This window comes from Falco naumanni, chromosome 8 (assembly GCF_017639655.2).
Source record: "Falco naumanni isolate bFalNau1 chromosome 8, bFalNau1.pat, whole genome shotgun sequence".
In the NCBI taxonomy this organism is placed as follows: domain Eukaryota; kingdom Metazoa; phylum Chordata; class Aves; order Falconiformes; family Falconidae; genus Falco; species Falco naumanni.
In genome coordinates, this window is record NC_054061.1 from 29,610,000 (window position 1) to 29,636,296 (window position 26,297).

The 26,297-nt window shown below is 40.8% G+C and overlaps 1 protein-coding gene across 5 annotated transcripts; it reads right to left on the reverse strand.

Annotated features, from left to right (window-relative positions):
* Positions 1-35: 35 nt before the first annotated feature.
* CCNT2 (cyclin T2) lies at positions 36-25,807 on the reverse strand. 5 transcript variants are annotated; one of them, XM_040603221.1, is made up of 10 exons: positions 25,533-25,741; positions 24,794-24,875; positions 16,942-17,070; positions 15,847-15,907; positions 14,664-14,726; positions 8,215-8,260; positions 6,728-6,891; positions 4,788-4,858; positions 3,418-4,570; positions 36-3,319 (listed from the first exon to the last, which is right to left on the reverse strand). In XM_040603221.1, exons 1-10 carry the CDS (start codon positions 25,727-25,729, stop codon positions 3,255-3,257), a joined length of 2,031 nt encoding a protein of 676 aa, XP_040459155.1. In that variant the 5' UTR covers positions 25,730-25,741; the 3' UTR covers positions 36-3,254. The 5 variants fall into 5 exon arrangements, with proteins under 5 accessions (XP_040459155.1, XP_040459154.1, XP_040459156.1 ...); XM_040603220.1 differs by having other exon boundaries at positions 36-4,570; positions 25,533-25,807; XM_040603222.1 differs by lacking the exons at positions 16,942-17,070; positions 24,794-24,875; positions 25,533-25,741 and adding an exon at positions 9,036-9,143 and having other exon boundaries at positions 36-4,570; positions 11,175-14,726.
* Between the last annotated feature and the right edge of the window lie 490 nt (positions 25,808-26,297).

Sequence of the window (26,297 nt, forward strand, 5' to 3'; positions counted from 1 at the left end):
CGTAGCAAAATGGGATAATTTCTGCACAATAGAGGTGAGGTAGGGAATTTTATTGAAAATACTTTTTCTTTACAAGTTCTTAGAAATAAAGTTGTTTTTTCTAATCTCACACAAACGGCTGTACCTCAAAAATTCAACTATGCTAATATGAAACATTTATATTTACAGTTAGCCAAAAGAATATACAGAACTGCCATTTTATGCAAATACCGAAGTACCAGATCACAGTGAGATACATTACTTCAGCACTCCCACCATTAGCGACAGATTAAGATTCAACATACGAAAGAATCTCTCTATTCTACAAACCTCATATCTCACAAAAAGGGAAGATTTTTAATAGTGATGTAGCAAGGTCTCCACTACGGCGTCATTTTACAAATTACAGAATGCACGTACTCAAAGTTATAACAAAAAAGTCTGTAATCAAAGTGATGAACAGAGTAATAGTGTTGCCTATTAGCCTTTTATTGCATTTATTCAGTCATTCACTTGTGAGGCCGATGCCGATTCTATTAATTTTCATTTATTTCTAACACCTCAGCCAGGCTGCAATTCACACACTAATTTGCAGTGGGTTTCAGTCAGGGAAAACTAGTGGCATCTTGTTGCATATCCTCTCCCTCCCTCTCAGCCCCTACTAGCACAGACACAAAGACACATACAATTTCACATATTTACAATCACATTGAAAACCAAACCCAATGAGTTTTATGGACATCCTTTACAGAGAAACAAAAAAAATAATCAGTTTGGATCTCAATGTAGCATAGCAACATTTTTATCCATGGTATTTCACAATTTCCCGGAATCAAAACAGGAAATATTTCTTTTGAAACAGCACCTTAGGATGAAGGCCTAACGCTCTTTTCCAATTTAGATTAGACAGGCACTAGTTACCATCCAGACATTGTAACGCCAAGTTACGACAGCAATTGCTATATTTACAGTACAATATATTGCTTATCCAGAGTGGCTGTATAAGACGCATTTCATGGCACAACTATTTAAAACAGACTCAAAAAGAAAGTACTGTAGTGCTTCAAAGAAAAATAAAGACAATTCACTGCTATTTCATCCGTCTACCCATACTATAGTTTAGGACAGTATGTAACACGGATTACATTTAATAAAAATCAGACACAAAAGTAGCGCTGAGATGGAAAGGGAACGGCCTATAAAAGGAGAGAAAATATTCAACAATGCAGAAGTTACGTAACAAGAAGTTACATTCCAAATGTAGAAAAATAACCATGTTGGTAGGGATAAGACAGCTTTGGGTTTTGTACACGGGCCAAGATTTAAGCCAAGATTAGCAGAAAATGCGATCAGGTTTCCATTTAAATATTCCTTAAGTGTAAAAAAAGTATCCATAGTTCAAATAAAACTTATTCAAGTAATTACAAGCGTTTGCATTACTGGAAACAGAGTATTACATAGTAATTGATATACCTGTAGTTACATAATACAGCAACTACCGACCGAGTAGATATTGAACAGTTTTATCGTTTAAAGCACACGTGAGTGATGTTAACTGAAAGGGCAAAGCTCCAGCTGTGACATCTGAGACTTACAGAATGACACGAGCACTAAGGGAATGAGGTGGCTTAGCAAAAGTTTACTTCACATCGTGGTCACTTCCAAGTTAAGAGAAGTCACTGAAAACCGGACGTTGCTACTACATACTGAGTTCGTGTTGAGGTACTTCATAGCTTATGAAGAGTTTTGAGTAACAACCCAGACAGCCAGTTCGCTGCTAGCCAGCCGACTGAGCTGTAGTATTGGCTTTGAAAAAAACAAGGACATTCACACCTGTCATTTCTTCCAAAGAGCGAAACACCCTGGAAAGAGCGCACAAGCCATCGCACTGACACATGCGGGCAGATAAAATGGATGCTAGTGGTTTAACTGGGAGATTGATTTCCTTTTTTTTAAACCCCCACAGAGCTGAAAAAACAGAACGAGTGTCTTCCAATTTGTTAACTAATCACAAGTACAATGCGCAGCAGCAATGGTAGCTATTTTATTGTTGGGATATTGATAATTTTATTCTTATTTACTGTGAAGACTGCATTCACCTGTAAAAGAAATGTGGCATCACACACAAGTACAGTTTTTGTATTTCAGAACACGGGTATTATTCTGAAATGGTAATGGAAACAGTGACCCTGTTTGCTATTAAAATAAATTATGACCTTTTTTTAAAAAAAGAATTATTTTTTTCACAATGCCGGTTATGAACTGCAGTTAAGTCGCATGAATCTACATAACCATTATTAACAGCTCTGTGTATTTTACTGCATCAAGCCAATAAACGTTTAAATGCACTTCACATCAAAAGATTATGTAAACTTTTATTTGAATTCCTTTTTCCTTCAGAAAGCAAGGGACATTTCTGAGGTCTGGCCGTAACGAGCGAGCAGAGGCCTACCCGATTTCCTGCCTCTCTGGTAATACTGTGCGGTGCTGACCCTACATGGTCCTTCTCTAGTGAAGTGTCCCTTTTAAGCGGCTTCCAATAAGGCCTACAGTTTAAAGATAAACAAGACAAAGTGCCATCTCTGTTTGGATAACTGATGGACTCTGGCAAGATAAAATAAAGTTATGTGTATTTTGTTATACTTACAAGCAGCTCCAATCCTGAGTATTTACGGTATATCTAAACATACAAAAATGTATGTACATTTTTCTCCACTTTCTTGTAAACAGTTTCAGTATACTGTTTTTAATCCCTTTATCTTTGAAACATGCAAATCATACATACAGTATAAATACACAAGAAAACAATGACACTCATTCAAGAACTACGCAACAAAAAGTTGTGGCTGCAGTACTCAAAATTATAAATAATCAATGCTTGAGGCATCCTATACACCTAAAAGCAGACGTTCATTCTACTGTTCTTAGCTGCAGTTGTAGAAATACTGAGATTTTTTGCACCTTCCATGCTATTACAGTATTTATAACACTATCGTATGTGGAGATAAAGACTTGTTTACTATACCTCTTCTTTTCAGAGTGAAGGATAAAGCAGCACTTACATATACCGAAACGACAGCAGCAACAGCTGGCATTGCTACTGCTATATTAGGAAGTTTTCCATTCTAACAATTCTTAAATTAAAAAAAGTAAAGAAAAACAACCTAAGAATTGACTACATGTTCATTCCTTGGGCACTTAACAGCGAATCCAGCATGTCGAATGTATCTTTGTAGTCCATATGCTGGCTGTTTGTACTGTACTGGTGATTGGCATCAGGACCGTTCTCCACTGGTTTCTTGTCCAGTTTCACGAGGGTGCTGAGATGTCCGTAGCCCACCTGGTATGTGACAGGGGGAGGAGGGGGTAAGGGAAGGTTAAAAACAGAGTTGTGAGAGGATACATACTGCTTAACAGAGGAAGAACTAGATGAACTACCTGAACTTTTGGAACTTTTGCTCATTTTGGAGTGGTGGTTGTGAGAAGCATCATTGCTGTGCAACTTCTTTCTTGACGAGCCGGAACTAGAGGAATTGCCATCGCTACTCAGGCCAACAGGACTCCTCAAAACAGTCGGTGTTACTCCGTCAGTGCTATGCTTACTGCCGCCACTACTGCTGCCACCACTGTGTGAATGGGAGTGCTTATGCCCAGTACTGTGGTGGCGGTTTAAAGAGTGTTCTTTGTGTTTCTCCTTATGCTCTTTGCTAACGTGGGGACTTGAATGTTTACTTTTTCCGCTACCCTCGTCCGATGAGCTATGCCTTTCCGAGGAAGAAACTTTAATTTTCATTTTCAGCTCCTCCTTACTGGCACCCTTTTCTGTGGGTGGGATCGGTATACGGAGTTTGAGCGAGCCACCCTTTTCTTTCTTATCAGAAAAGTGTTTTTCAGGCTTTTCTGCGTTTGCAATAGGAATTTTCATTTTAATAGGAGACGTAACAGAAGAACTGCTGGCTGGCTGTGGCTGCACGTGTTTTTTGTGCTGCTGTTCGCCTGGGGTTGCTACATAGTGTTCTCTCATGTCCAGTTCGAGGGTTTCTAGTTTGCGCTTCTCTCTGTATTTATCCAGAGACATTTTTTGCGGAATTATGACAGGAGCAGCGACTTGTCCATGGTGTTTGTTTCCTGACTTATGAGAATATTCTTGTTTGACAGTAGAATGCTCAGCAAGCTTGTCAGGTCTGTGATGTACTCCAGAGTGCAACTGTACGGACGTCCCTGGTTGGAAGTTCATGTTGTACTGACCAGCAGGTAACGTCTCCTGTTTTTGAGAGTATATTTGTTCTGTCCTTGTTTGCTCTTGATGCTGAGGCCATTCCTGGTGTGATGCCAAACTGTATGAGGTACTTGGCATTCCTGTAGCTAATATTGCCAAATTTTCAGGTGCATGACTGTCTGCAACAGAAATACTTCCTGAGGTCAGAGGTACCGGTGCAGGAAATGATGTCGATGGTTTTTGGAAACTTGTGTTTGCAGCTACACCAGTAACTGTATCCACCAAAATGGAATTCTGGACCAAAGATGAACCAAGAAGCGAGTTCTCGGACACCTGTCCTTCACCTTTAGGTTTCTTAGCAGCCTGATTAGCCTAAGCAAAAAGAAAAAGGTGAGAAAATGCACAGCTTCGAATCTTTGTACAGTACATTCTAATGTAGCTCAAAGATGGTGATAAAAGCTGACCCGAGGTTTTGCCCTCTCCCAACCCAACGGCAGAAATAGAGAGCAAATAAGATGTAACGAAACTTTTTCCTTTGGTTCACAATTCTCCTAGTTCACCTAGACACTGGTATAAGAAAATTCCTTACCTGCCAATTTCTAATTCTTTTGAGCCTGCTAGGCGTTTTCTCCAGTATTTGCAGGAACTCATGAGTTAGCTCTGGGTACAGGGAAGAAAGAAAAAATACAAAAAGAAAAAAATCCATTTTTTACATCTGATTCTCTAAAAAGCAAGTTAAACTTTAAGCATTTTTCTAGACTAAAGCATACAGCTTTCACAGTAGTTACTACTGGCTGTATGTGATTTGAATCGATATTTAATAAAAAGAAAATTGTCAGACAAGCGTTTAACAAAAAAGGCAACAGTCTTTCACTATGACAAATTTCTGACCGCTACACACTTTCTCAGAAACAGGTTTGAATTTGAGATACTTTTTTTTTTTTAAGTCTTTTAGAATCTTGTGTTAGATTCTGAATGTTAGACCAAAAATTTCAAGAGGGATCTGCACAAACAATAGCTCCTAAAACACCATACTCGCCATTCAGCTTGGGCACACTTCCCGTATGAAGTTAAGTTTCCTTTAAATTATGTATTTCTAAGTCACTGTTTCAGTCATTCTGCTGCACTTCAGGAACAACCCGTAACAGCTCTGAACAAAATCTAAGCCATCAGACTCTTTGAAGCACCCCGTTTTAAACAACAGCTTTTGATTAATTTCTGTCCAAGGCAGGGTAGCTGGCTTGTTAAAACCCTAAAGATCCTTGCAATTAGTATGTCCACAAGGAAATGCAGGTCTCCATGCTTGTCGGCTGCAAATAAAAACACTTTCCACTGAAATGTAATTTTACTCACACACTAAAAATAATTGGGTACAGTCAGAATTTGAATGCAAAAGTAGATCTCTTGCAGGTCTGGAAGAACTGGCTTCTCGAGAACTCCACAGGCAAGTTATAAACTCAGCTGCTCCCAAGTGCGAAACTGCCTCAGCCCTTTGGTCTGCCCGAGCATTACACACACCAGCTCCCTAAATGCTTGAACAATTCAGTGGCATTCACCACGAGCTCACAGCACACATCTTGTGGGGTTTTAAGAATCAGAACAATGCATGCTTACTAAACACACAAATCCAACAGCCAGATGAGGAGGAAGGCAGGGTAGTATTTGGAACGACAGATATAACTTAAACAAGCCTACTAAGACAGAGATATTTGGCCTTGCAATTTCAAGCTCACTCTGGTTCTGTGCTTCACCTGACACCCACTCAAGTTTTCCCCTTTCAGAAAAAAACCCACTGCCAGTATGAAATAAAAGCTCAGCAGGGGAAAAAAGCATGCTTGGGGAACAATGCTGGGCCACACCAAGCCCAGAGGCCTCCACCACTACCCTGCAACTAATGTTTCACTCTAGAACTAAAAGCAAAGTCCAAGAGACGTATCTGAGAGCGCCAGAAGCCACCACCTCCGCTACAGCGGCATATGTGGGCCTGAAATTCAGGCTCCACTGTAATAAGTACCTGTTTGAAAGATGGTAAACTTCTAGGTCTATACTTTCTTCTGGAAAGAAGCCATTTAAGAAGAAGAAAAATATTTTACAGGAGTCTGAGAGATCATAACCCATACCAAATTGTTAACATGGAACTACCTTCACAAACGTGGCAATTGTATGTCTTAAGCCTTAAGAACAGCTGTTTCAGTGAAGCCATAGACTTGGACCAGTGATCTAAGCAAAATGATCAGGACTGCGTGGATTTGCACTGGTAGTTTTCATCCCTTTCCGAGTTCTGAAAACCATTCAAAAGCAAGATTCTAACCTGCTCCAGCTCACAGGATGAAACCATAAGGGCTGCAAAACCAAATCTGTCTTCCAAAGTTCTCCCCTCTCCTATGCTTTCCTTTCACCTGAGGGTCTGGTACACGAAGTCAGTGAGGCTTCATTCAGGCTTAAAGCTACACTCTTACTGTACTACGCTCCCATTTTTACATTAATAGACCCTTGAAATTCAAGATGTGAGAAAGCAGTATTACGTACCATCTAGTAATTCTAGAGTAACCGAAGGATCTACATATTCCCACCAGTGTTTTCCATCAGTTGATACTGGAATCTCCCAGTTGGACCACTTGCAGGCCAAGTGAATGCACACGCATGCTATCACTGTAGGCTTGTACTGAAGACAGAATGTAGTAAGGTGAAGACTGTTGCACAAATTTCGTAATGAGGAACCAAAGGAAATCAAACATGTAAAACAGAAAACCCAAACAATTCAGACATTAATATCCAGAATTAGGTACCTTGTCAAGCAACAGCAGTTAAACATTAGTTCATGGAACATCCTTCTGATGAAGCTCGTAAGATAACTTATTGCCTTAAGAAAACACAGGGCAGGGTATTTATCTAGTAGAAAAGTTTACACACTTTGCTAGAAGTGTGACAAACAGTCAAATTTACCAGTTATTCTGCTGTACTTAAGCACCAAAAAGCAAGAAGTATAATATGGTCAATTAAATTCTATGGTAAAAACCATACAGCTTTCTACGCAGCCTCTGAACGAGACAATTTAGAAGGTGGTGCCCAGTAGTTCCACAGCAGCCTGGTGAATTACATGTGGGCTTAGCTTTCCCTAGGCCTGGACTTGGGATACTTGTGAACTCGCCTTCAGCTTCCAGCTGGCAGCAGCACAAAGGCATCAGCTCAGTTTCACTGCTTTATCACAACTTTTCTTAACAGCTGTTTTCAAATACAGAACCTTGCCCATCAAGGAGCCACCAAGAAAAAATTATTTGGAAGAGTTCTAATGACCAGCAGATACGGCTTGAAAACTATCTACGTGTAACGTAATCCTCTTACATAAAGCTCAAAGTTGTTTGGCAAGAAGGAAACTGAAGTCACTGAGAAATCAAGACTGAAGTCTGCTCTCAACACCATTTTTCTACAACAGGCTACGTATACACAGACCCCATTTGGAATCCTAGAACTTCAAAGTTTTAGAAGTACTTAACTTTTAAAACTATATATTAAAGAGCTGTTTCTAAGAGGAAGAAACATTGGACTACTACTAGTTCATCTGAAAAGAAAAATAAGCTCATTGAAAAGATCTTAGGCCCACTACAATTTTATAGATTAAAATTGGATCAATATATTTAAAGTTAAGAGAAAACTGCCATTAACTACAAGTGTAAACTAAAAATAGTTTTGTACTTACCAAGATGCTCGAATTTCTAGGTTAAGTTTAGCTCTTTGTAATCTTTAGCTGCTATTCAGGCTACCAATTTTAGACTTATGCACTCACAATCGAGAAAATGTCATCAGAAAGCACCACTACACTTCTCATTGTGCATTTAACCCCTCTGTGCCATCAGGCCCTTGTACAATACACCGCACTGCAAACAGGAAGGTACCACCACTGTAGATGGCCCAGTCTCCTGTTGCAACAAGGGTAAGACACATGTAGGGGGCCCTGCAGTAAAGGAAGCTATAGTGTGCTACAACAGTGCAACAAAGAGGTTCAGGATAACAACCTGTTGGTAGCCATGAAATAGGATGTCTGTGCCAAATCCTTGCTTGCTGTAAGAAAAGAAAAACGGAGAGATTAAAGAGCTGCACTGACTTGTCCGATTCATACCAAAATTAAAGCAGTTTTACCTTCCAAAAGCACCGCTTGGTTTACTTGCACAGAACTGACCTGAGTTTAGCTAACTAGCCTTTAAAATATAAAAAAGGTACAGAAGAGGCCATTACATTCAGTAACTGGAGACGGACCAGTCATTCCATTCACCGCCCTCCCCCCTGTACACCCCACAGAACAGTCTCCCTTTGCTCATCTACCCCGCCAGTGCCTGGCACGTGAGCGTGCTCTCCTCCAGGAATACCTGCGCCCCCACCCTCGTTCACAGGTGACCCCCAGCATGACCCGGGACTGCAGTAAGGCAGCTGCTAAGAGCCAATTCACAGCACAGCGCAGGTTCTGCTCTTGGAGAGGAGCTGCAGGACCCCCCCTCCCCCCTCCCCACACCTCCCCCAGAACAGCCACTCCTCTCTCCAAAAGCCCTACGACACAGCAAGCTCCCAAGCTAGATGGTAAAAAAATTAAACGAGTCTTCCGCTCCCTCTAATTAAGGGCACCGTACTCATGACATTTTGTTCTACATTTGTTAAACCTATGGCAGAGCTTTGATAGGAAGTAAGTGACTTCATTTTAGTTACAGTCAGGAAAAAAAAACCCACACCAGACTGCAACATGCCAGAAATGAAAAGCCAACGACTTGGGCTGTTACCACCATCTAGCACTGACCCCTACCAGTGACACCCCAACACTCCTCACTCAAGTAAGAGAACTTACTGTAACATGCATATAATGGAATAGCTGGGCACAGGGGTTTTAACTGAAGATTGAATGCAGCCTTCATTGAATTCTTACTTTCACACTATCACTTGAAATCAGTTCTACCTGCAGAAAGTGTATTGTTGAGTTTTATGTCAAAGGGAATATTGTTAAACTTATTTTAATAATAATCTTTCCATAAAGTTTGAGAAAGACTGCAATGGCTTTTAAAATTTCATTTTTAAAAAAGCATTATTAAAATAGTGATTTAACTCTACTTCTAATGATTGCCAAGGATTACAAATCAGATTTGTCTTTAGGCTACACAGTCAGGCAGTGCCATAATCTGAGAAGAATGTGGAAGTAACAAGGTGATAGCATCCATTCCTGCACACCAGTTCTACTAATCCATAACAATCAAAAGATAAACTGACAAGGTATCAGTTTACACTGTAATATTTGCAATCTATAATGGTAATTGCATGCCAGATAACCATGGAGTTCAACCTCTTCCGCTCCCTCCCATAAAAAAAAAGCGTAAGGCAACATCACCAAAAAAGAAAGTGAAATGAGGCTATCATTACAACACAAACGAAAATACAGAATGGTTAAACAGGACTGAAATTGATGTCTTGCTCTTCATTTTTCATCAAAGTAATGTTTAAAGGATCTTCAATGGTTTCCACATGCTGTAAAGTTACAACATGTCTGAATTAAGGGACCAGACCAAGAAGCATCTCTACTCCGACACATCCCTTTTAAACAAGGAAGAAAAGCAGATGCCAGAAAACTTCTATTTAACACATCAGCTTGAAAGTTGAGTAAATCAAAACACATACCTGGAAGAAAAGAATCACATCTTGAAACACACATTTTAGCCTCAGTCACAAACTAACGTGCTAAATACCTTACCTATACTACAAACAGTATGATACTCTTCCAACTTATTCACAGTTAAATCACCGTCATTGCCAAAACCAGCAAGAAGCTTCAGCTCACAACTAAAGTCTGCATATGGTAACACAAGGCACAACAAAAACATCCGTCCTAAACTCTTCTCTTGTATTTAGGGCAGCTTTGGTGTAGTAGAATCTATCGCTACAGTTAAAGCTAATTAATTTTGGTTCCTTTATTTTGGTATGTTATTTCCTTTACTAGTGGAAAGTACATCTCCAAATTAAAATAATCTTGAAGCAGAGGCTCAACAAGCCAGCAGAGCTTCTCTGTTATAATTCACAAGCCGCAGGACCAATGACTATGATGCCAGCCATTAATCATTAGCTTTACATTCTATCATTCAGGAGTGATTCAAAACACCCACCCTGTCTCACTGCTGCAGAAGCAACCATAAGGCAGGGGACTACTAAAATAGTAATCAAGTTTTTGAAACAGGACTTGCTGTCCGATACACCTTCCAAAAAGCTACTGCCTCCAAGAAATTCCCAACTGGAAAGCAAAATGCTTTTTATTGGGCATAGCCACACAGTGCAACCAGTTGCCATTCCAAGATAACCTAGAGCTGGAGAAAAGACTCAGATATCTTGGATCTTGAAATAATCACAGAACTGTGACTGCCAAGTCACCCTTAGGAGGGTGGTAGCTGGCTACGCCTAGGACCCCGACAACGTACATAAGCATTCCCCGGAAAGAGGGGACTGCAGATAAGCCAGCCAACGTCAGAAGAGAGAAAGCTTGCTGAAGACCTTCTGGGCCAAAGGAAAAAAGCCACAGGCTCTGAACAGAGGCACGCTGGTGGATGCCTGTTGTATCTGGAAAGGGCTGGAGGAGGTCACGGTGTATGCATTCAGGTCTGAGCAGTCCTGACGGCTTAACTTTCCTCAAAGTGTTAAAGCCTTGGCAACAGGCCTGTAAAAGCCCAAAGTGAAAGTTCAGGATGTGACAGTCACCTGTAGCAGTGCTGGGGTGCAGCTGGTGTTTAAGATCTTTCCACGCCACTTGGTATACACCAAGATTTTTATTTTCCTCATGAGAATACCCTCTGAAAAGGCAGATTCATTTTCATCTCTTCTGCTGACTTTGTCTTTACAAGCCTGACTTAACCCATGACACCTGTGCAGACAGACTATGGTATGTGTGAAGAATTTGACAGTGCAATTTCCACAAAAGATTAGTAAGGATCATGGGTGTTCAAGATACCTGATAACCTGCAGAGCAGTGAGAACAATCCTAGATATCCTTGGGATCCAATCTTCAGTTCCAAAAGAAGGTTGTGTACCAACACAGAAAAAGGAATGACTGAAGACTTCCCAAGATGGAGATGAGGATACAGATTCCTCCCCTTCAAGTTCCACCAGAAGCAGGCTGGGAACAGACTGAGGACCACGCCATGCTCTTAGCACTAAGGCAGTTTCATTGCTAAGCATTCAACTAGCATTCAAAGCCAGTGAGGTAGTTTGACACCAGAACAGTTTTTGGTGTTGGTGGTTTTGATTTTTTTTTTCCCTTCTTTGTTCTCTTCACTACTGGAGCATCCCTGGAATGGAATCCTGGAGCTTGCTGACAGGCCTTCACAGATCCACTGCCTTCAGGTTCTTTAGAGGACCTGTGGGAGCCTAAGCAATGATGGTCCTGTCTCCTCTTCTCAGTCTCTTGACACTGAGGAAGAATGGTGCAGAAAAAAGACTGAGCCCACACCATTTTCCTTGTCTACTATGCTGACCAAACTGTAAAGATGGAACAATTTCATCAACTCATCAATCTTTGAAAACCAGAAGGATTATATACCTTGTGCCTGAACATTTGAGTCATTACATATCCAGCCAGTCACCCCTTACCTACAGTGATCTGTGTTGCCTACTGCTACCCTCAGAAAAACTTTCAATCTTAGAGGTGGAGACTCAACTTTTTCTTTAGTTCCATGTTGAAACAGTTATGCCTGTTGGCATCAACTCCTACTTACTAGTCCATCTTCAGCTTCCAGCAATTGATTCTGGTATGCCACTGCAAGAGTAGACAGTCTTCTGACAAAGGACTTGGCTGAATCTTTTGAGCATCATCAACAGAACCTGCAGTTTGGTTTTTTTTTAGTTTTATTTATTTTGTTTTTTAAAGAGGGTAGCTTACAGATTACTACAGGTAACAGTGACAGCATAAAGCACATTCTCCTGGATGCAAGACAACAGAAAATGACATACAGAATCAGGCACCCTCTTAGCCACTTAAGTTTAACCAGCAAAAGGGAATCTTCCCAGCACATGGCAATTCAGTGCACAAATGCTAAGCCAAAGTCTCAGGTACACCTGCATACCTCAGCTAACTTTGTTGCCTCTCTTTTGATACTTATGTCAGCCATATTATGTTCCTTCCTTCCTTCCCCAAACATACAGCCAGAGGTTTTAATTACTTGGATAAATTAATCACATTTAATAAAAAAATGTACCTCTGTCTTCTGAAATGGTGCTTTTTGTCCAAGATGACATGTTACCAGAACTGGAAGAAGCAACCTTGGATTTCTTTAACTTCTCAGTGAATGCCTTTAGCACTGAAGGCTTAACACTGACAAGTCTTAGATATATTTTGAAACCTTTAGGACTTGATATCTAAGTGTTGAACCTATTCACAGTAAAACAACATGGTGTCCACTAAATAAATGTTAAGAGATAGAGAACTAAAATCATACCACCGCATCTTTGAAGATATATCACTGTGCCCACAAGCCTATCTCTTTATTCACTCAATACATAAGACTAATACTCCACGGTAATTATTCTCTACTTGCTTGACTTGCATGCATGACTACAGATTTCATGTTCAATGTTTTTTATTTGTAGATTAATTTTTTGTTTGTTTTTGGTTGTTATGGTGTTGTTTTTTTGTTGTTGGGTTTTTTAGTATGAGGTACTCCAGTCTTGTGTTCGCAGCCTACACCACCCCTAGAAGGGGCATATGCCGACAAGAACTCCATTTGCACAGACCCGTACTAAGGAGCACACCTACTTGAGTACATTTGCAAGCATCAGATGTATTACATTCACTTTGCACCAGTCCTTGAGGCACATGGATTTTCAGCAGTCACTGAAGCCTTCACATTTCAAGATTTGCTTTAAATTTAGAATTCTAAGTATTTTGTTAAACTGTGCTGACATTAAATACTACCTTTAAAATGCCCTATTTAAAAATTAGCATGTACCTTCAACAAATGAACTTTGTCACTACACAGAAGTAGCATACAAAACACAAAGGAAAAAGCTGAGCTGTCTTAAGAGTATCTACCCTTGACAAAAGGAAAGATGTTTGTGTAGCAGGATGCCTTTCTTCTTGTAGGCTCAAGTCAAATACACTTGCTCACGTGGAAATTCTGATGCAGCTACCACACTGCCTGCCACCCCTCCCCGCAGCCCCAAACGCTGAGGCAGAAGTGCAGGGGCTCACACAAACCCATGAAATCCGTGCTCACATTTGCATTGACCAACAGCTAAGAAAACGCAAAGCAAAACCCAACAGAGCTGCTGATGCAGACTATTGAGACTCCAGGTACAATCAGACTTATGCACCAAGTCACAACCAATTCTGGACAGAAAGTGAAGAATCATTATCTTACTGCAAGAACAGCAATAAAGCTACTTGCACAGGCAAGCTACAGCTCCAGTCCCACTCAGGATCAAACTCTGAAGACACTACACCAATAAGCTATTTTAAAAACGAGAGATACTTTTCCTTCAAAAAGCAACTTTAATTTTAGTGTTACTAAAACCCAGATCTAGTTAACATGATTACATTGTACCTGACTTTATAGAAAAAAAAAGAAAACAAACAACAAAAAACCTTTGAAGTGCTTAACTTTGCATTTTTCACTACAGAAAAAGCTAATGACTAAAGATAACAACCATGGTCTAGTAATTTCCAAAAACTTTTTATTTAAGGAGCATAATTAAAGTAAAAAGCTTATTTACAACTGATTCCCAGTTTTTTCATCCTCCATCTTATGAGACGATTTTTTTCCTTTTTTTTAAAGCTCCAAAAGAAACCCATTTAAGAACTGAAGAAGATATGCCAAAATGTAACAGAAAAATATTGAAGAACAAGACAGGTTTCTAGCCAGTCACGTTAATGAGCTGCATACAAGTTACAGGATATGACTGTTCAACAAAAGGTTTGGGGTTTTGTGCTACCATCCAAAACAAGTACACCCTGCTCCAGAAAAAACAATTAGTCACATCTTTTAAGTATTTGCATGTGATAGCAAACCTACTATGCACTCTCTTAACCCCTCAGTTCATTAGTTGAAGAGATCTGCTAAGACAGAAAGCTAGCATTAGCCATCAATTTACATGCAGTCTAATCTTCACTTGGTAAAACTACTTCAAGAGTGATGATAATCAAAGCAGAACAATGCCAAGTAGTTAGTGATTCAGTTTTCAACCACTAATTGCTTCTGTCATTTGAGAAAACATGGGACAGACATTAAAATCAAAGCTAAGAAGAAAGCAAAGAAATTATGAAGGATAGAGAACTGAACTCTATCCAACTCTAAAGGTTAAGATCGGGCTTTTAGTAATTAGCTTTAAATAAACTCTTTGAACAACACAGTTGGTGAAGATCACATTAGACAAACAACATAACCTTCAAATTTCACTAGAAAGGTAAAAAAAAAAGGACTTACAGAAGCAGTTAAAAGTCACTGACCTCTCACTAATTGCGTACATTTCACAACATCTGTGTGTGGATGTTCAATGGTAATCTCAAAACCTGAAGAGTTACGAATACATTTTAGAATTATACATTTGTATCTGTAAAATAAAAAAAAACAAACCCCTTTTGTTTCCCCACAGAACTAAAATGCTTGCTAAACCTTTGCACTGCATATCAAGTAACACTGTTTTTAACTGCCTTTTATTCCGCACCTTTTCATACTTTTTAATGGTGATTGTATAGCTACTTCAAGATCAATTAGTAAAACATTCCTTCAGTAATATTAAGTCCTATAGATATATAACATGGGAGATGACTGTATTTTTAAAGTTGAATATATCTGAACAGTTTCTAGTACACTAGTAAGTCAGTAAAAGCACACTGAAATACGTGTGTGAGCACATGCACTTTCTTCATTGGTTTCTGGGACTTAAAACACTGCACCTATGAAATTACAAACTGAGTCAATTTGTAGGTCATTGCCTTAAGAAATCTTTCTCTGTTTATGACACTATTTTAAGAATTAGGTCACTCCTATTAGCTTTTCTTTTTAGACAATATACTCAAAGTGGTACTTAAGAATACCCAAGTAAATCAGTGTTCTTGGGCTTACTAGCTGTAATTGTCCCTATTTCTTTTACTTTAAAGTCAGAAAACTTTCCTGTCAGAACATTTCATTTCTGATTCTAGAATCACCTGAATCCGTTCAGTGGTTCCACTACAACTTGTGATGTTCAGAGGTGGTAACCCTGCTCAACTATGTGATGATGTGATGTTATTCTACTGAACGGCAAAAATGGGGAAGAGCGCTCGGTATAAAGCTCTTCCCAACTGCTTCACAATACATATGCAGCTAACCTAGTATAACATGTTACCTTATAGGAAGAAATATCGGCCTAGTTACTACTTTGGAGTAAAATCTGTTTAGAAGGGTACACATTTCTACCCCATCAAACTGTCAGAAACATCCATTTCACAAGTATAGATACACCTTTTTTTTCTCTCTCCAAAGCGAACACACCAGAACTGCTGATACGGAACTAAATTCACAGGTTAGAAGTTGTACGCAAAAATCATAAAATTGTAGTGTAACCATAGCACGTAAAAAAATCCAGTTACTTGGGTCCCATTACTTCATGGTAAGCTGGCTGCGCAGGAGATACTTAAAAAGACATACCTAAAGTTTGAAGCATTATTGTTTCAAGTATAACCAGCTCTTGGGCTTGCTGAAGGTATGCCTGAAACAAATAAGCAAACAGGTCAAAACGTAATGATCCATTGACTCAAAATTTTAATCACATACTTCCTATTTGAATACTAGCAACCCGCGCCAGCTAGAACTGACAACTCTGAACACTTCACTGCCTTAATACTTCTACCAGTATTAAGCATTATTGCCAATTCAGTTATACAGCCTAACCATCTTTCAGTGTCTGGACCTCTTACATCTACTCCAGCAAAGCATTTTTAGGAGAAGCGGGGCGTGCTCTAAGAATTACAAAGGCTTGCCAGTGCAAATCAATTCAAATATCTCTAGGCAGGTTATCCATTTTACAAGTAATTCAATATATAGCTGGAGATACTCAGTTGGCCTGTTAAGCTAGGAGGCTCAGTCACACACATATATATACATACACACACCCCTCTCCACATCATTCCAAGAACTGGGAGCCTAACGAAGGTGCTCAAATAATTTTAGATGTCAGCTGAGGTCCAGCAGGGTGTAACTGGCTCAGCCTGACCTTCAAGCCAAACAGCTCTGGTGCATTTCCACCAGACTTCCTCGTATGTTTGGTTTCAGGAAGACTCATCTCAGGAAAGAAAAGATGAACTATAAAGGAGAAGCTTTGGCAAATGAAAGGAAGACCAATGTGTACCAGAGGCAGCATCTGAGCACTGCATTGCATCCTTTAACAATGAACATAGACAACAATGCACAGCAAGCCTCTGGTTGAGAGATGAACACAGCGTCCTGAACTGCTCCCTGCACCACCTGCGTGACTTGGGAGGCCATGCATGAAACCTCTTATTTCATGTCTAGTCTTCTACTATGCATGTAGAAGTCTTAAAAATAATACAAGTTCAAGATGCAGCAATCTCGTCAAGTTTCATAACACAAACATATGAGTCTTTAATAAGTTATAACAAGTAATACAAAAGACAAATATAAGTTTTTTTCTAGTTTGCAGACAGCAATACTCCAGTCAAGACAGTAACAGATCATTAGATGAAGTGTCATCTGTTTATCTTTAAAACCATGACTTCCACCTACATCACTCTTTGTATCCAGTTGTGGCTCTTGAGGATGAAGACAGGCATGTGCTACTTTAATAACATGTTCAAGTTTCCGTGGCTGTTCTTCCACTTTTGCAGCCAAAAACAATGCCGTAGGAGATATTATCTGGAGAAGAAAAACATGTGTTTAACTTTTTACAAGTAGGACTTGGAATTATATGAAGCCTCCAAAATGGTAACTAGAAAAGGTTTAAGAAGTTGGATTTGTTTTTTTAATTTTTTTTAAAACAGTTCTGAAATCATGCAAAACAACAAAAAATAACTGGTTGATTTATTTTGTAACTGATGTAATCCTTTCAGCAGACAGGGAAGGAGTAGCATAACTGCTAAATTACATTTGTGAGTAAGATGCCTGAGGTCAAACTAATTCTAGTTCAACATAAAAAGAATAGATTTGGTCCACAAGATTTAGTCACAGTAGAACAGGCTGTTCCAAGTTAAATATACTTCATGAGAAAGTTCATCCAGTTTCTTGCATAGTAGTGAGCCATTACACCATCTTTTCAGTAAGAGTCAAAACAACTGATCACAAGTTCTGCTAGCATTTGATTCTCCTAAAAAGCAAGGAACTTTGCACAGAACTTTAATAAAAACAGCTTTTTATATAAACGTAGTTGTGTAAGTAAAAGCATACTGTTAGAAACTTCACAATACACCCAGCAGAGCCTGGAGAACAAAGCACAAGGATTCACAAAACACCAGTTCTATCAAACATTAGCAAAGACTACAAATTATATTTAAAGATGAACATTCTTATAAAACTCTAGGTGTCATAACCTGGCAGCAAAGCCCCTATTCACACTCCAGCATCACCCAGGAGTTCGCTGTGATGCAGAGTTTCGATGCCTAGTTGCCAGCTAGAATGACTGACTTGTACAGAAACAGGACACTGCTAACTACAAGTGACCTAGAACCACCAGGGCTCTCTTTGTATGCAAAAGTTGCCCATGTTAAGCAGGAATTAAAATGACAATAGAAACCTTCACGTCGCCATGAGCAGATTAAATTGGGTTATAATTAAGCTAGCATAAAGCGTTTATTCAGAGATTGTAATAGCTGCTTGTTGAGTATTGAATTAATGCATGGTGCAAGGAATGCAGGTATTGCATTTCTCGTTCAATGTCCAAGCAGAACTAGACGGAATGAACTGAATAGCAGCCATACCCCCCTCCCCCACCCCCAACGAGCTTTGCATTTTTGTCTTCAGTCAGCAAGCAGCCCTTTCTTAGGCCAAAATAAAATAACTGGTATAAAAAAAAAAATCACAATATACGAAAACCTGCAACCAACTAATTCAAATCAAACATTTAAGTGATAAATTTCAGAGGCTTTCAAGCATATCAAGGGAGTACTTTTTGACTCCTCAAATGACTCTGAAGTGTCCCCTTAGATCTTCAGTAAAACTTGTAAGTAGGCAGACTCGGGGAAACTGACACCGTGGGAAGATGTACAGAAATGTGCCATGAAGAAACCTACTATTCTAAAAAAACTCAAACCACCCAAAACAAGTCACAGGGAGCAAATTCTTCCAGATTTAGCACAAAACTTGCTTTCTTTTTAAGCTTGTAACTTAAGCCTTACAAATGAATGAAATAACCCCCTGAAGTCAGGTGCTGCTGAACAAGGCCATATTAACACGGCCATTTAAGTTTTCTGATGATTTTTTTAGAAGTTCCTATCCACATTGCTTGAAGTAATGATTTGGAATTCTGGAAGAAATTCCCTTTGCTAGGGACATACCACTTAGAACAAGTCTCACTTAAGCCGGGAGATAAATTTTTAAACACTACATGGGCCGGGGAGACTTTCTGGAGTTGAGAAAGCTAGAGTATCAACAGCTTTGAAGTGCCAGAAGATGTACAAGTAGCACACACACGTATAACCCAACACACACGTGCTGTCTATTTTACAGAGCAGATAAACTCTGCTCCAGCCCAGTAATGCCAGAACTAGGGCAAACCTCTCATTTACGGCTATCTCATCCATGTAAGCCACATGTACTTGAGATTCAGGGCAGGCATAACCGCGGAGGGTGCCCGAGTCTAGCACCTTCTACACCAAGGCAGCCTAAAAGGAAGGATTACATCCTCAGACAGAATACTGAGCTTCTGGGGAAAGCCAGCTAGGAGACAGGGCAAGGAAGCCAGCGAAACATGAATGACAGGGAAGAAGGGAAACTGGGAATGTTTCAGAATCAACAGTTAGGAAGGAACAAGTTTGGCAAGACATTGGACAGAAATGAGGACACCAGAGAGACACACAGTGGTTCAATTTTTTATTTTTTTTTTTAATAATGAGATTGAGCATCACAGACTGAAAAACAAGACTCAACATAATGAAGTCCCTAAGGAAGGAAAGTTAAAGTCATGAAGTGTATAGAATCAGAAACAGAATGGATGTTAAGAAGCTTTAGCAGAAAATAAACAGAAGATCCTTTCTATCTCCCAGGACCACACAATCCCTCCACCTTTTTTCTTTTTCCAATTTAAAAGAAGCCAGATATTCAGTCAGTAACCTGTACCAGTTGCCTTACTGCTGGGCTGAAGAACAGCAGCTGCACAGTGAGCAACAAATTGATGCTCCCTGCTGTTCTCCCTGTCTCTCTAGCCTTATCGTTCCCACCAAGCACTGCACACTTATCCCCAGCTACCTGCATTCAGACCCTACGGTTTTTCTAGCTTTGTGTACAAGTTTAATTCAAATACGTCCTAACACAAGGTCTTTCTACAGAGTTTGAGAGTATAGTTACACATACATGGAAATTTCAAAATTTACCTTTCTGAAAAATCAATCTTCAACAACTACCATGACTGAAAATATTTACATTTTACAGAGACACTCAAACTAGTTCAAACTAGGTCACCAGTAACAGCACAATTAAATCATCAGCAAATTCTCACTCACTATTATTATATGTCTGACTGCACTGAAGTTTTACTTCATTCCAAAAAAGCACATTCTTCACCAGGCTGACTTCAAGATAGCTTCTAATTTACTGAAACAGATCAGTTCAGGCCAAGAAGTTTCCTGATCTCCAAGACCTTACATAAAACACAGTTGTGGAGGCCGACTTAAATGAAAGTGATTAACTGGCATTTAACTCTGGTTCATCAGAAAATCTATGTACACCCCAATGATCTATTTCCTTAAAAAAAGAGAAGTGTTGGCTCCTGGCCAAAGAATTTCAGGTCTTTGTCCTGTCTAGGACTAGGGTTCTCGTTCCTAGTTTAGAGCAGGTCAATATTTTTGTCTCTCTCAGTATTTACTCAGGAAAATAGACTTCCTAATAAAATTTTACACTTGGCATGCATGCAGTTTTCAGTGAAGACAACACACCCTGCTAAGTGTATAACTGGCAAAGTTACTCAAATGCTTTCATTCATTTCCAATTCTCAAAAACGGCAGAAAAAGCTAAGTAGAACAAAAAAGCAAAATTAAGACACAGACCTGACGAGGCTGTAAGCTTCCAATATATACACACATCCTCATTTGACACAGAACAAATGAAATGATTTAAAGAAGTTATCTACAATGCACCCAAAACTAAGATGCTGAGAAATATCTTCAGACCACACACGATTTATGAAATTAAATCTCCTTTTTTATACTAGCTGAGAATCTCAGAAACCAAGTCCCACTGAAATAGAAGAACCAAATATAAGAGCCTTATTATGACAGTCCAAGAGCATTACACAGCAAGTTTTATTGGTAAATGTGTTACAAGTCCTTTGCTACTTTTAAAGCACAAGACACACTGTAAAAAGTGTTGCTACAATGGGAGCATTTGGAATAATCTCAGAATACATCTGCAGCATGCAGGTAGTTTTTTGAGCACTCCCCTCCCCTTTTAATGCCAGCATTAGTATGTTTTTAGACTTGATACAAATTAGCTTAAGACATCAAGTGGTTCCAGTCTATGATAGAGGTTTTTCAAGTGTGAACACAGAGTTGCAATTTTGGGGGCTTTTTACTGTAACAGGAGCTCACATTGCATAAAAACAGCAAATGTGTTAAACTGCAAAATTAAAAACAGAAATGGAGTGCCAAGACCAGCCTCACTGAAGCTTGGTGTTGATTATGGAAGTTTTAAGAATTCTGCATAATTGCAGTATTGAACAGTTGACTTTGCAGTTTAGACAGGGCACAGGAGACAGGAAGGGAATACAGAAGTATGGGGAACAACAAAAAAAACAACCCCTCCACAGAACTCACCTACTTTGCACTTCAGGGAAAAAAAATCCTCCTGCAGCCTTCTTTAGGCACTTTACTGTAAAGTTCCACTGCATGTCACGCAAAATAGCCCTTGACATCATCAAGTATATTTTCAACTGGTTGTTTGATATTCCACATGGCATTTCTAGGGATTATATTTAAAAATACAGCTACCAATTGGATGCCTTACCTCTCATTTCCAGCATACCAAGGACTTTCCCCCCTTCTCTGTTCTTCAAATCACAGTGTACTGAAGAATAAGCCTCTAAAGAGGCATTTGCTATATAATAACATCAAACACACTAAGTACTACAGAAACAGTACTTCCAGAAGAATTTTAATTTTCACGATATTTTAAAGTATAACAGACTAGTATTTCCTGTAAGAAGCCAACAAGCTCCCTCCCCACCCCAGTATTAGCACTGACTAACTTTATACTTGGTAAACCAAAGTTACTACGCCCTGGTCAACAGTAATGTAGAAAGAATAATTTGCACTACTGCTGAGGATATTCATAGTAGTTCCTGAAATGTCATTTTTATGGCTAGCAAAAACTAGTAGTCAAGGTATCCAATTTTGCTTACTGGAATTGGCAAAGCAAGTTTCCACCCTATTACTGGGGCAACCTTGCAGGGTCTTAACCTGCTTTGATGGCAACATCAAAACCTCAATACATTCTTCTTTGCGTCTAAAATGTATGTACTTCGTAGATAATCCCCAACAAATCACAAGTGACTTTCTAGCCCACAGGAACTGCAAAATTAGGAATATTTGGGTCATTAGAGCAGTAAATGCGACACATTCAAAATGAACCATGACTATATTAACTCATCTGTGCCACCCCTGTGGCTCTACAGATAGAAGATACTGTTGGGAATTCTGTTCCCTATCCACAGTTGACTCAAAAATCATGAAAGCCTGTATAATTGTCAAGCAGTAACTTATACTGAAGAAAAAAAAAAATTAAGAAAACAGCTGTTCAGTAAATGAGGTTCTACTGGAAGACCTGTTTATTAACAACAAAATGCATGCAATTTCTATGTAAGACATACGTGTATTTGTATAACCCAGCAATTACACATGACGACAGATATGCAAGTGTTTATTTCTCTACTAAAAACATTAACCTACCAATAAAGCAAGAAAACAAGACTACATTTTTTCAGCTGGAGATCATAAGGCATTCTGACTAATGGCCATCTAATTTTCTAGCCCCAGCCTGCAGGCTCTTTCTTGCCAGGGATAAACATCACTACATGCACAAAACAAAGAAATATTAGAGATGTATATATACTGTAGAAAATTTTAGCTATATTTTAGCTTCAAGACTGCCAGTACCATACTATTTAATTTCTAAGGGCTAGTTTCTTCTTGCAGTGGATGAATAGTTACATTTCTTAGCCTGCCAAGTACTCTGGAGATTTGATATTAAGCATTTATTAGAGTCCTGGCTTTTGCTTTCTCTACAGAGAACCCACCAGATGGCTTGGGAGTATTTTAAAAGCAGCTCACACTCACTTTGAGACCATCCCCTTTACCCTATAGGAAAATAAGTATGAAAATTATTTTGCCCATCAGTACACACACAAAGCTGCTGTCTGGCCTTACAGTCATTAAGAACTAACAAAAAGTAATTCAGCAGGAATCAATGTTACTGCCTGCTAACTTGCAGTGCGCTTGTCTAACTTTTATTTGAATACTATTATCTGAGAATTAATTTAACAATACACTTTTCCTCTCCTGTAATAGTTGCAGTTTCCATGGCATTCAGCCCTTACATAGCTTACTTGTGAATTTTAAGATTCATAAATATTATTTTGGGCATAGTTTTCATTAACAAGTGCACTAAGTATCCAAATACTACTGTGCTTCCTGTTCCAAGTGCTTGGCATTTTCCAGTGTCCAGTGAAAACTTGAACACAGCAGGTAAAGCTTCTTGCTACCTAAATCTATCCTAGATTACCAGATGACAGTACAAAGAGTAATCTAGCAGGTGATACATGTAACATAAGCCCCAGCAGCTCTACACAGTGACCTCTCCATTCCAAGCAGCTCTGCTTAGTTTAACACAACCTCAAACCATCCACAATCACAGAAAACTTTGGACGGCTCACCAGCTCCTCTTCCACTGGCTGTAGGCTACTGCTGTGTGGGCAGGTACACAGAAGGGAGAAAGACTGAACAACTGTTTTACTGCCTTCACTTGATACATTACAGAAACACTTTCAAAGGGCATATTCCACCACAAAGCCTGCTGGCACCTCATTCTCACATGTGCTATTCTTGGTCTTAAACAAGAAAAATCATTGTAGGGAATTACATTTTTATTTATACGTATATCCATTCAATACACAGCTCTGTATCACTATATAAACATATCCTACATTATATATTTGTTCTGGTTAAGGGTTTCAGGTGTATGCACACTTGGCTCAAATTGTACTCAAACACTTCACTGTGAGTACGAAGACCTGTAGTACCACAATTCTGGTAACAAGCTTGCTGGAATTTACCTCAGATTTTGCACAAAAAAATTAAATACACTTGTGAAGTGTACCTACAAACTAGTACGTATTTCCTGCTAAATAAACACCAAACAAGATGTCCATTTGCTCAGCCAACAATGGTAATAAATTCATGCCAGACAAAAGAGTCAGCTAACACTGTAACCAGCTGTGTACCTGCCCAAATATCAGGCAGTGCAAGGTCTGCAATTCCACTCCTCAGTAGGCCAAGGCCTGCTCTGGTCTAGACCACAACATCTGCCAGTCTCAATCCGTCTATTTTAACATGAAAAGCCAAGACCTGAGAAAACTCACTCTCTTCGCTTAGTGATATACCACCATCACTATTAACAGCTCTTGCAAAACTAGTATAAAACATTGACGATAAGTTGGTTGAGTTTTTTTCCCCAAAAAACTATACCTACAACATTATTTTTCTATTGCAGCCAATAATGGACATTAAAAAAAAAGCCTGAAATCTTCAAGTTGGTACCTCAAGTTCCATACCTGTTACAAAATTCCTGAATCACAGGTAGTATTTTTCCTGAAGAATTCAGTTCTTCATAACACATTTGGTATTTGGATCCGGCATTTACAGGTCATTTGTTAAAACAGGAGAACTGGTGTTTTCTCATAGATTTAAAGATTTTTCTTGTCTACTATGACTTACCATCAAGCTGTTTAAGACTAGACTAGTTAATTTACACTGTTTTTGAAGAACAGATACATAATCCATATGGATACACACATTGTCAGACACAGCATGCTAGCATCACCACTGACTTCATTAAGAAAAATGCCTGTTCCTACACATCAGCCTTTCAAACTACAGCACATAAGCACTAGCCAGATTTGAAACATCTAAACACATTTTTCACACATCTGAAATGTGTTTGCTGATGGTGTCTATTTTTTATATTTCCATGGCAGAAGATAAAATCTAATTGCCATTAGATAACTCCAAGTAGAAAAGAAGTATTACTACTAATTCTAAGCCACTGACAAGAAGCTAGAAGTCCCCGAACTTCACAATCCAGCAAAGGAATATAACACTCGTCAGTTAGACTGCCACAACTATGGGTATATTATTACCACATATAAAATCATACTTACATTTCGATTAAATTTCGTGAAGGAATGATGCATATAAAACCTGTGCATGTAAACAATTGCGGTGTTTATCGTAAGCTGAGATCTGGGAGATTTAATTAAGGAAACGCTATATATTACGACAACTGTTTACCAGAACCGAAAGCTATGTGCTTTATGCATCTGCCACTGCTTTCCACACACCGTCTTCAGCTGGACGAGGCTGAAGACCGGGACACTTTGGAACTTCACCGATACCGGCACACGCTGCACCGGCAAGAACGCGTTATCCTTCCCCGGACAACGCCGGGGCCCCTGGACCCCGCCAGCCCCCGCCTCAGGCCCCGCCGGCGGCAGAGCCCCAACACGCCTCAAGGGCTTTTGTTTCACTCCGAGCCAACTATTCGCAGGGGACGGGAGGTTTTAGTCTTGCTCGGATTTTTTTAAAAATCAAATTAAAGACCGGCGAAGGAGGGGGTGCCCGTCCCGAAGGAGCCCGGGGCTGGAGGCTCCAAGAGCGCCCAGGGCCGCGGCCCAGGCCCGGCCCGACCCCCGCCGCCCTCGCCCGCCGACAAAGGCGGCCCGCAGCGCCCCGGCCAGGCTCCTCCCCCCATTCTGTGCCTCAGGGCCGCCGCTCCGTCCCACCAGAACGCCGAGCCCCGGGGACTAGCCCCGGGAGGGCTCCGGCACGGCGGGGAAAGGCGGGCCCGCCGGCCCGGGCCGCCACCGCCCCCCGCCCGGCCCCACCGCCCCAGTCGGATACACGTTGAGGCGCTGGCCCATGTCTTGAATGAGGTTGGCCGCCTGCTGCCGGTACGAAAGCTCCTTGTCGGCCTCCACGCCGCAGCGCCGCGACGGCGTGTTCTCCAGCTGCTCACGGCTGAAGAACCAGCGCGACGCCGTCGAGGAGCCGCCGCCGCCCCGCGCCAAGGAGCCCGCGCCTGAGCCCGCCGCCGCCATGACACTTCCTCCCCCTCCCTCCGCGGCCCCACCCGCCGCCGGCAGCGCCGCGCCCGGCCCCTCCCCCCCGCCCTCCATCGCGGCTCTCGCGAGAGCTGGCGAACCGGCGCGCGGCCGTCCCCTCTTCTATGCGCCCCCCACCATAGAGCCCAGCGGCGGCGCGATAAGAGTGGCTACGCAGGGGAGGGTCACGTGGCCTGCGAGCCAGACGGCCATAGCGCCCCCAGCGCCTGGCGACCGCGCGGGCCCATAGACAGACTAATGGCAACCGGACGTGACGCCCCGCGGCCCCTCTTCATTGGCTGGGCGCCGGCGCTGATTGGCTGTGGCGCGGCGGGCCGGTGAGGCGGGGGGATAAACCCTTCCGCCGCGCGTGGGGCGGCGGTTATTGGGGGGGGGGGGGGGGGCGGCGGGGGCAGCGCTGCACGAGGCGCCGTACTCGGTCGGGCGGCGGGTAGAGCCGCGTTGTGCCTGCCCCGTGGCTGGCGGAGAGCAGTGGGGCCGTGGGCAGGTGCGGGCGCGCAGCCGCTCGTCTTTCTTGAACCTTTAAAGTTAAGCAGGCGCCTCC

Bases quoted from the DNA above. Each gene is read 5' to 3' on its own strand.
- CCNT2 (XM_040603220.1), bottom strand. From the start codon at position 25,807: ATGGAGGGCGGGGGGGAGGGGCCGGGCGCGGCGCTGCCGGCGGCGGGT. The intron at 14,727-15,846 runs GTATGTCTTTTT...GTAACTCTTCAG, and splicing joins AATAATGCTTCAAACTTTAG to GTTTTGAGATTACCATTGAA. The intron at 4,859-6,727 runs GTACGTAATACT...CCCTGTACCCAG, and splicing joins TACTCTAGAATTACTAGATG to AGCTAACTCATGAGTTCCTG.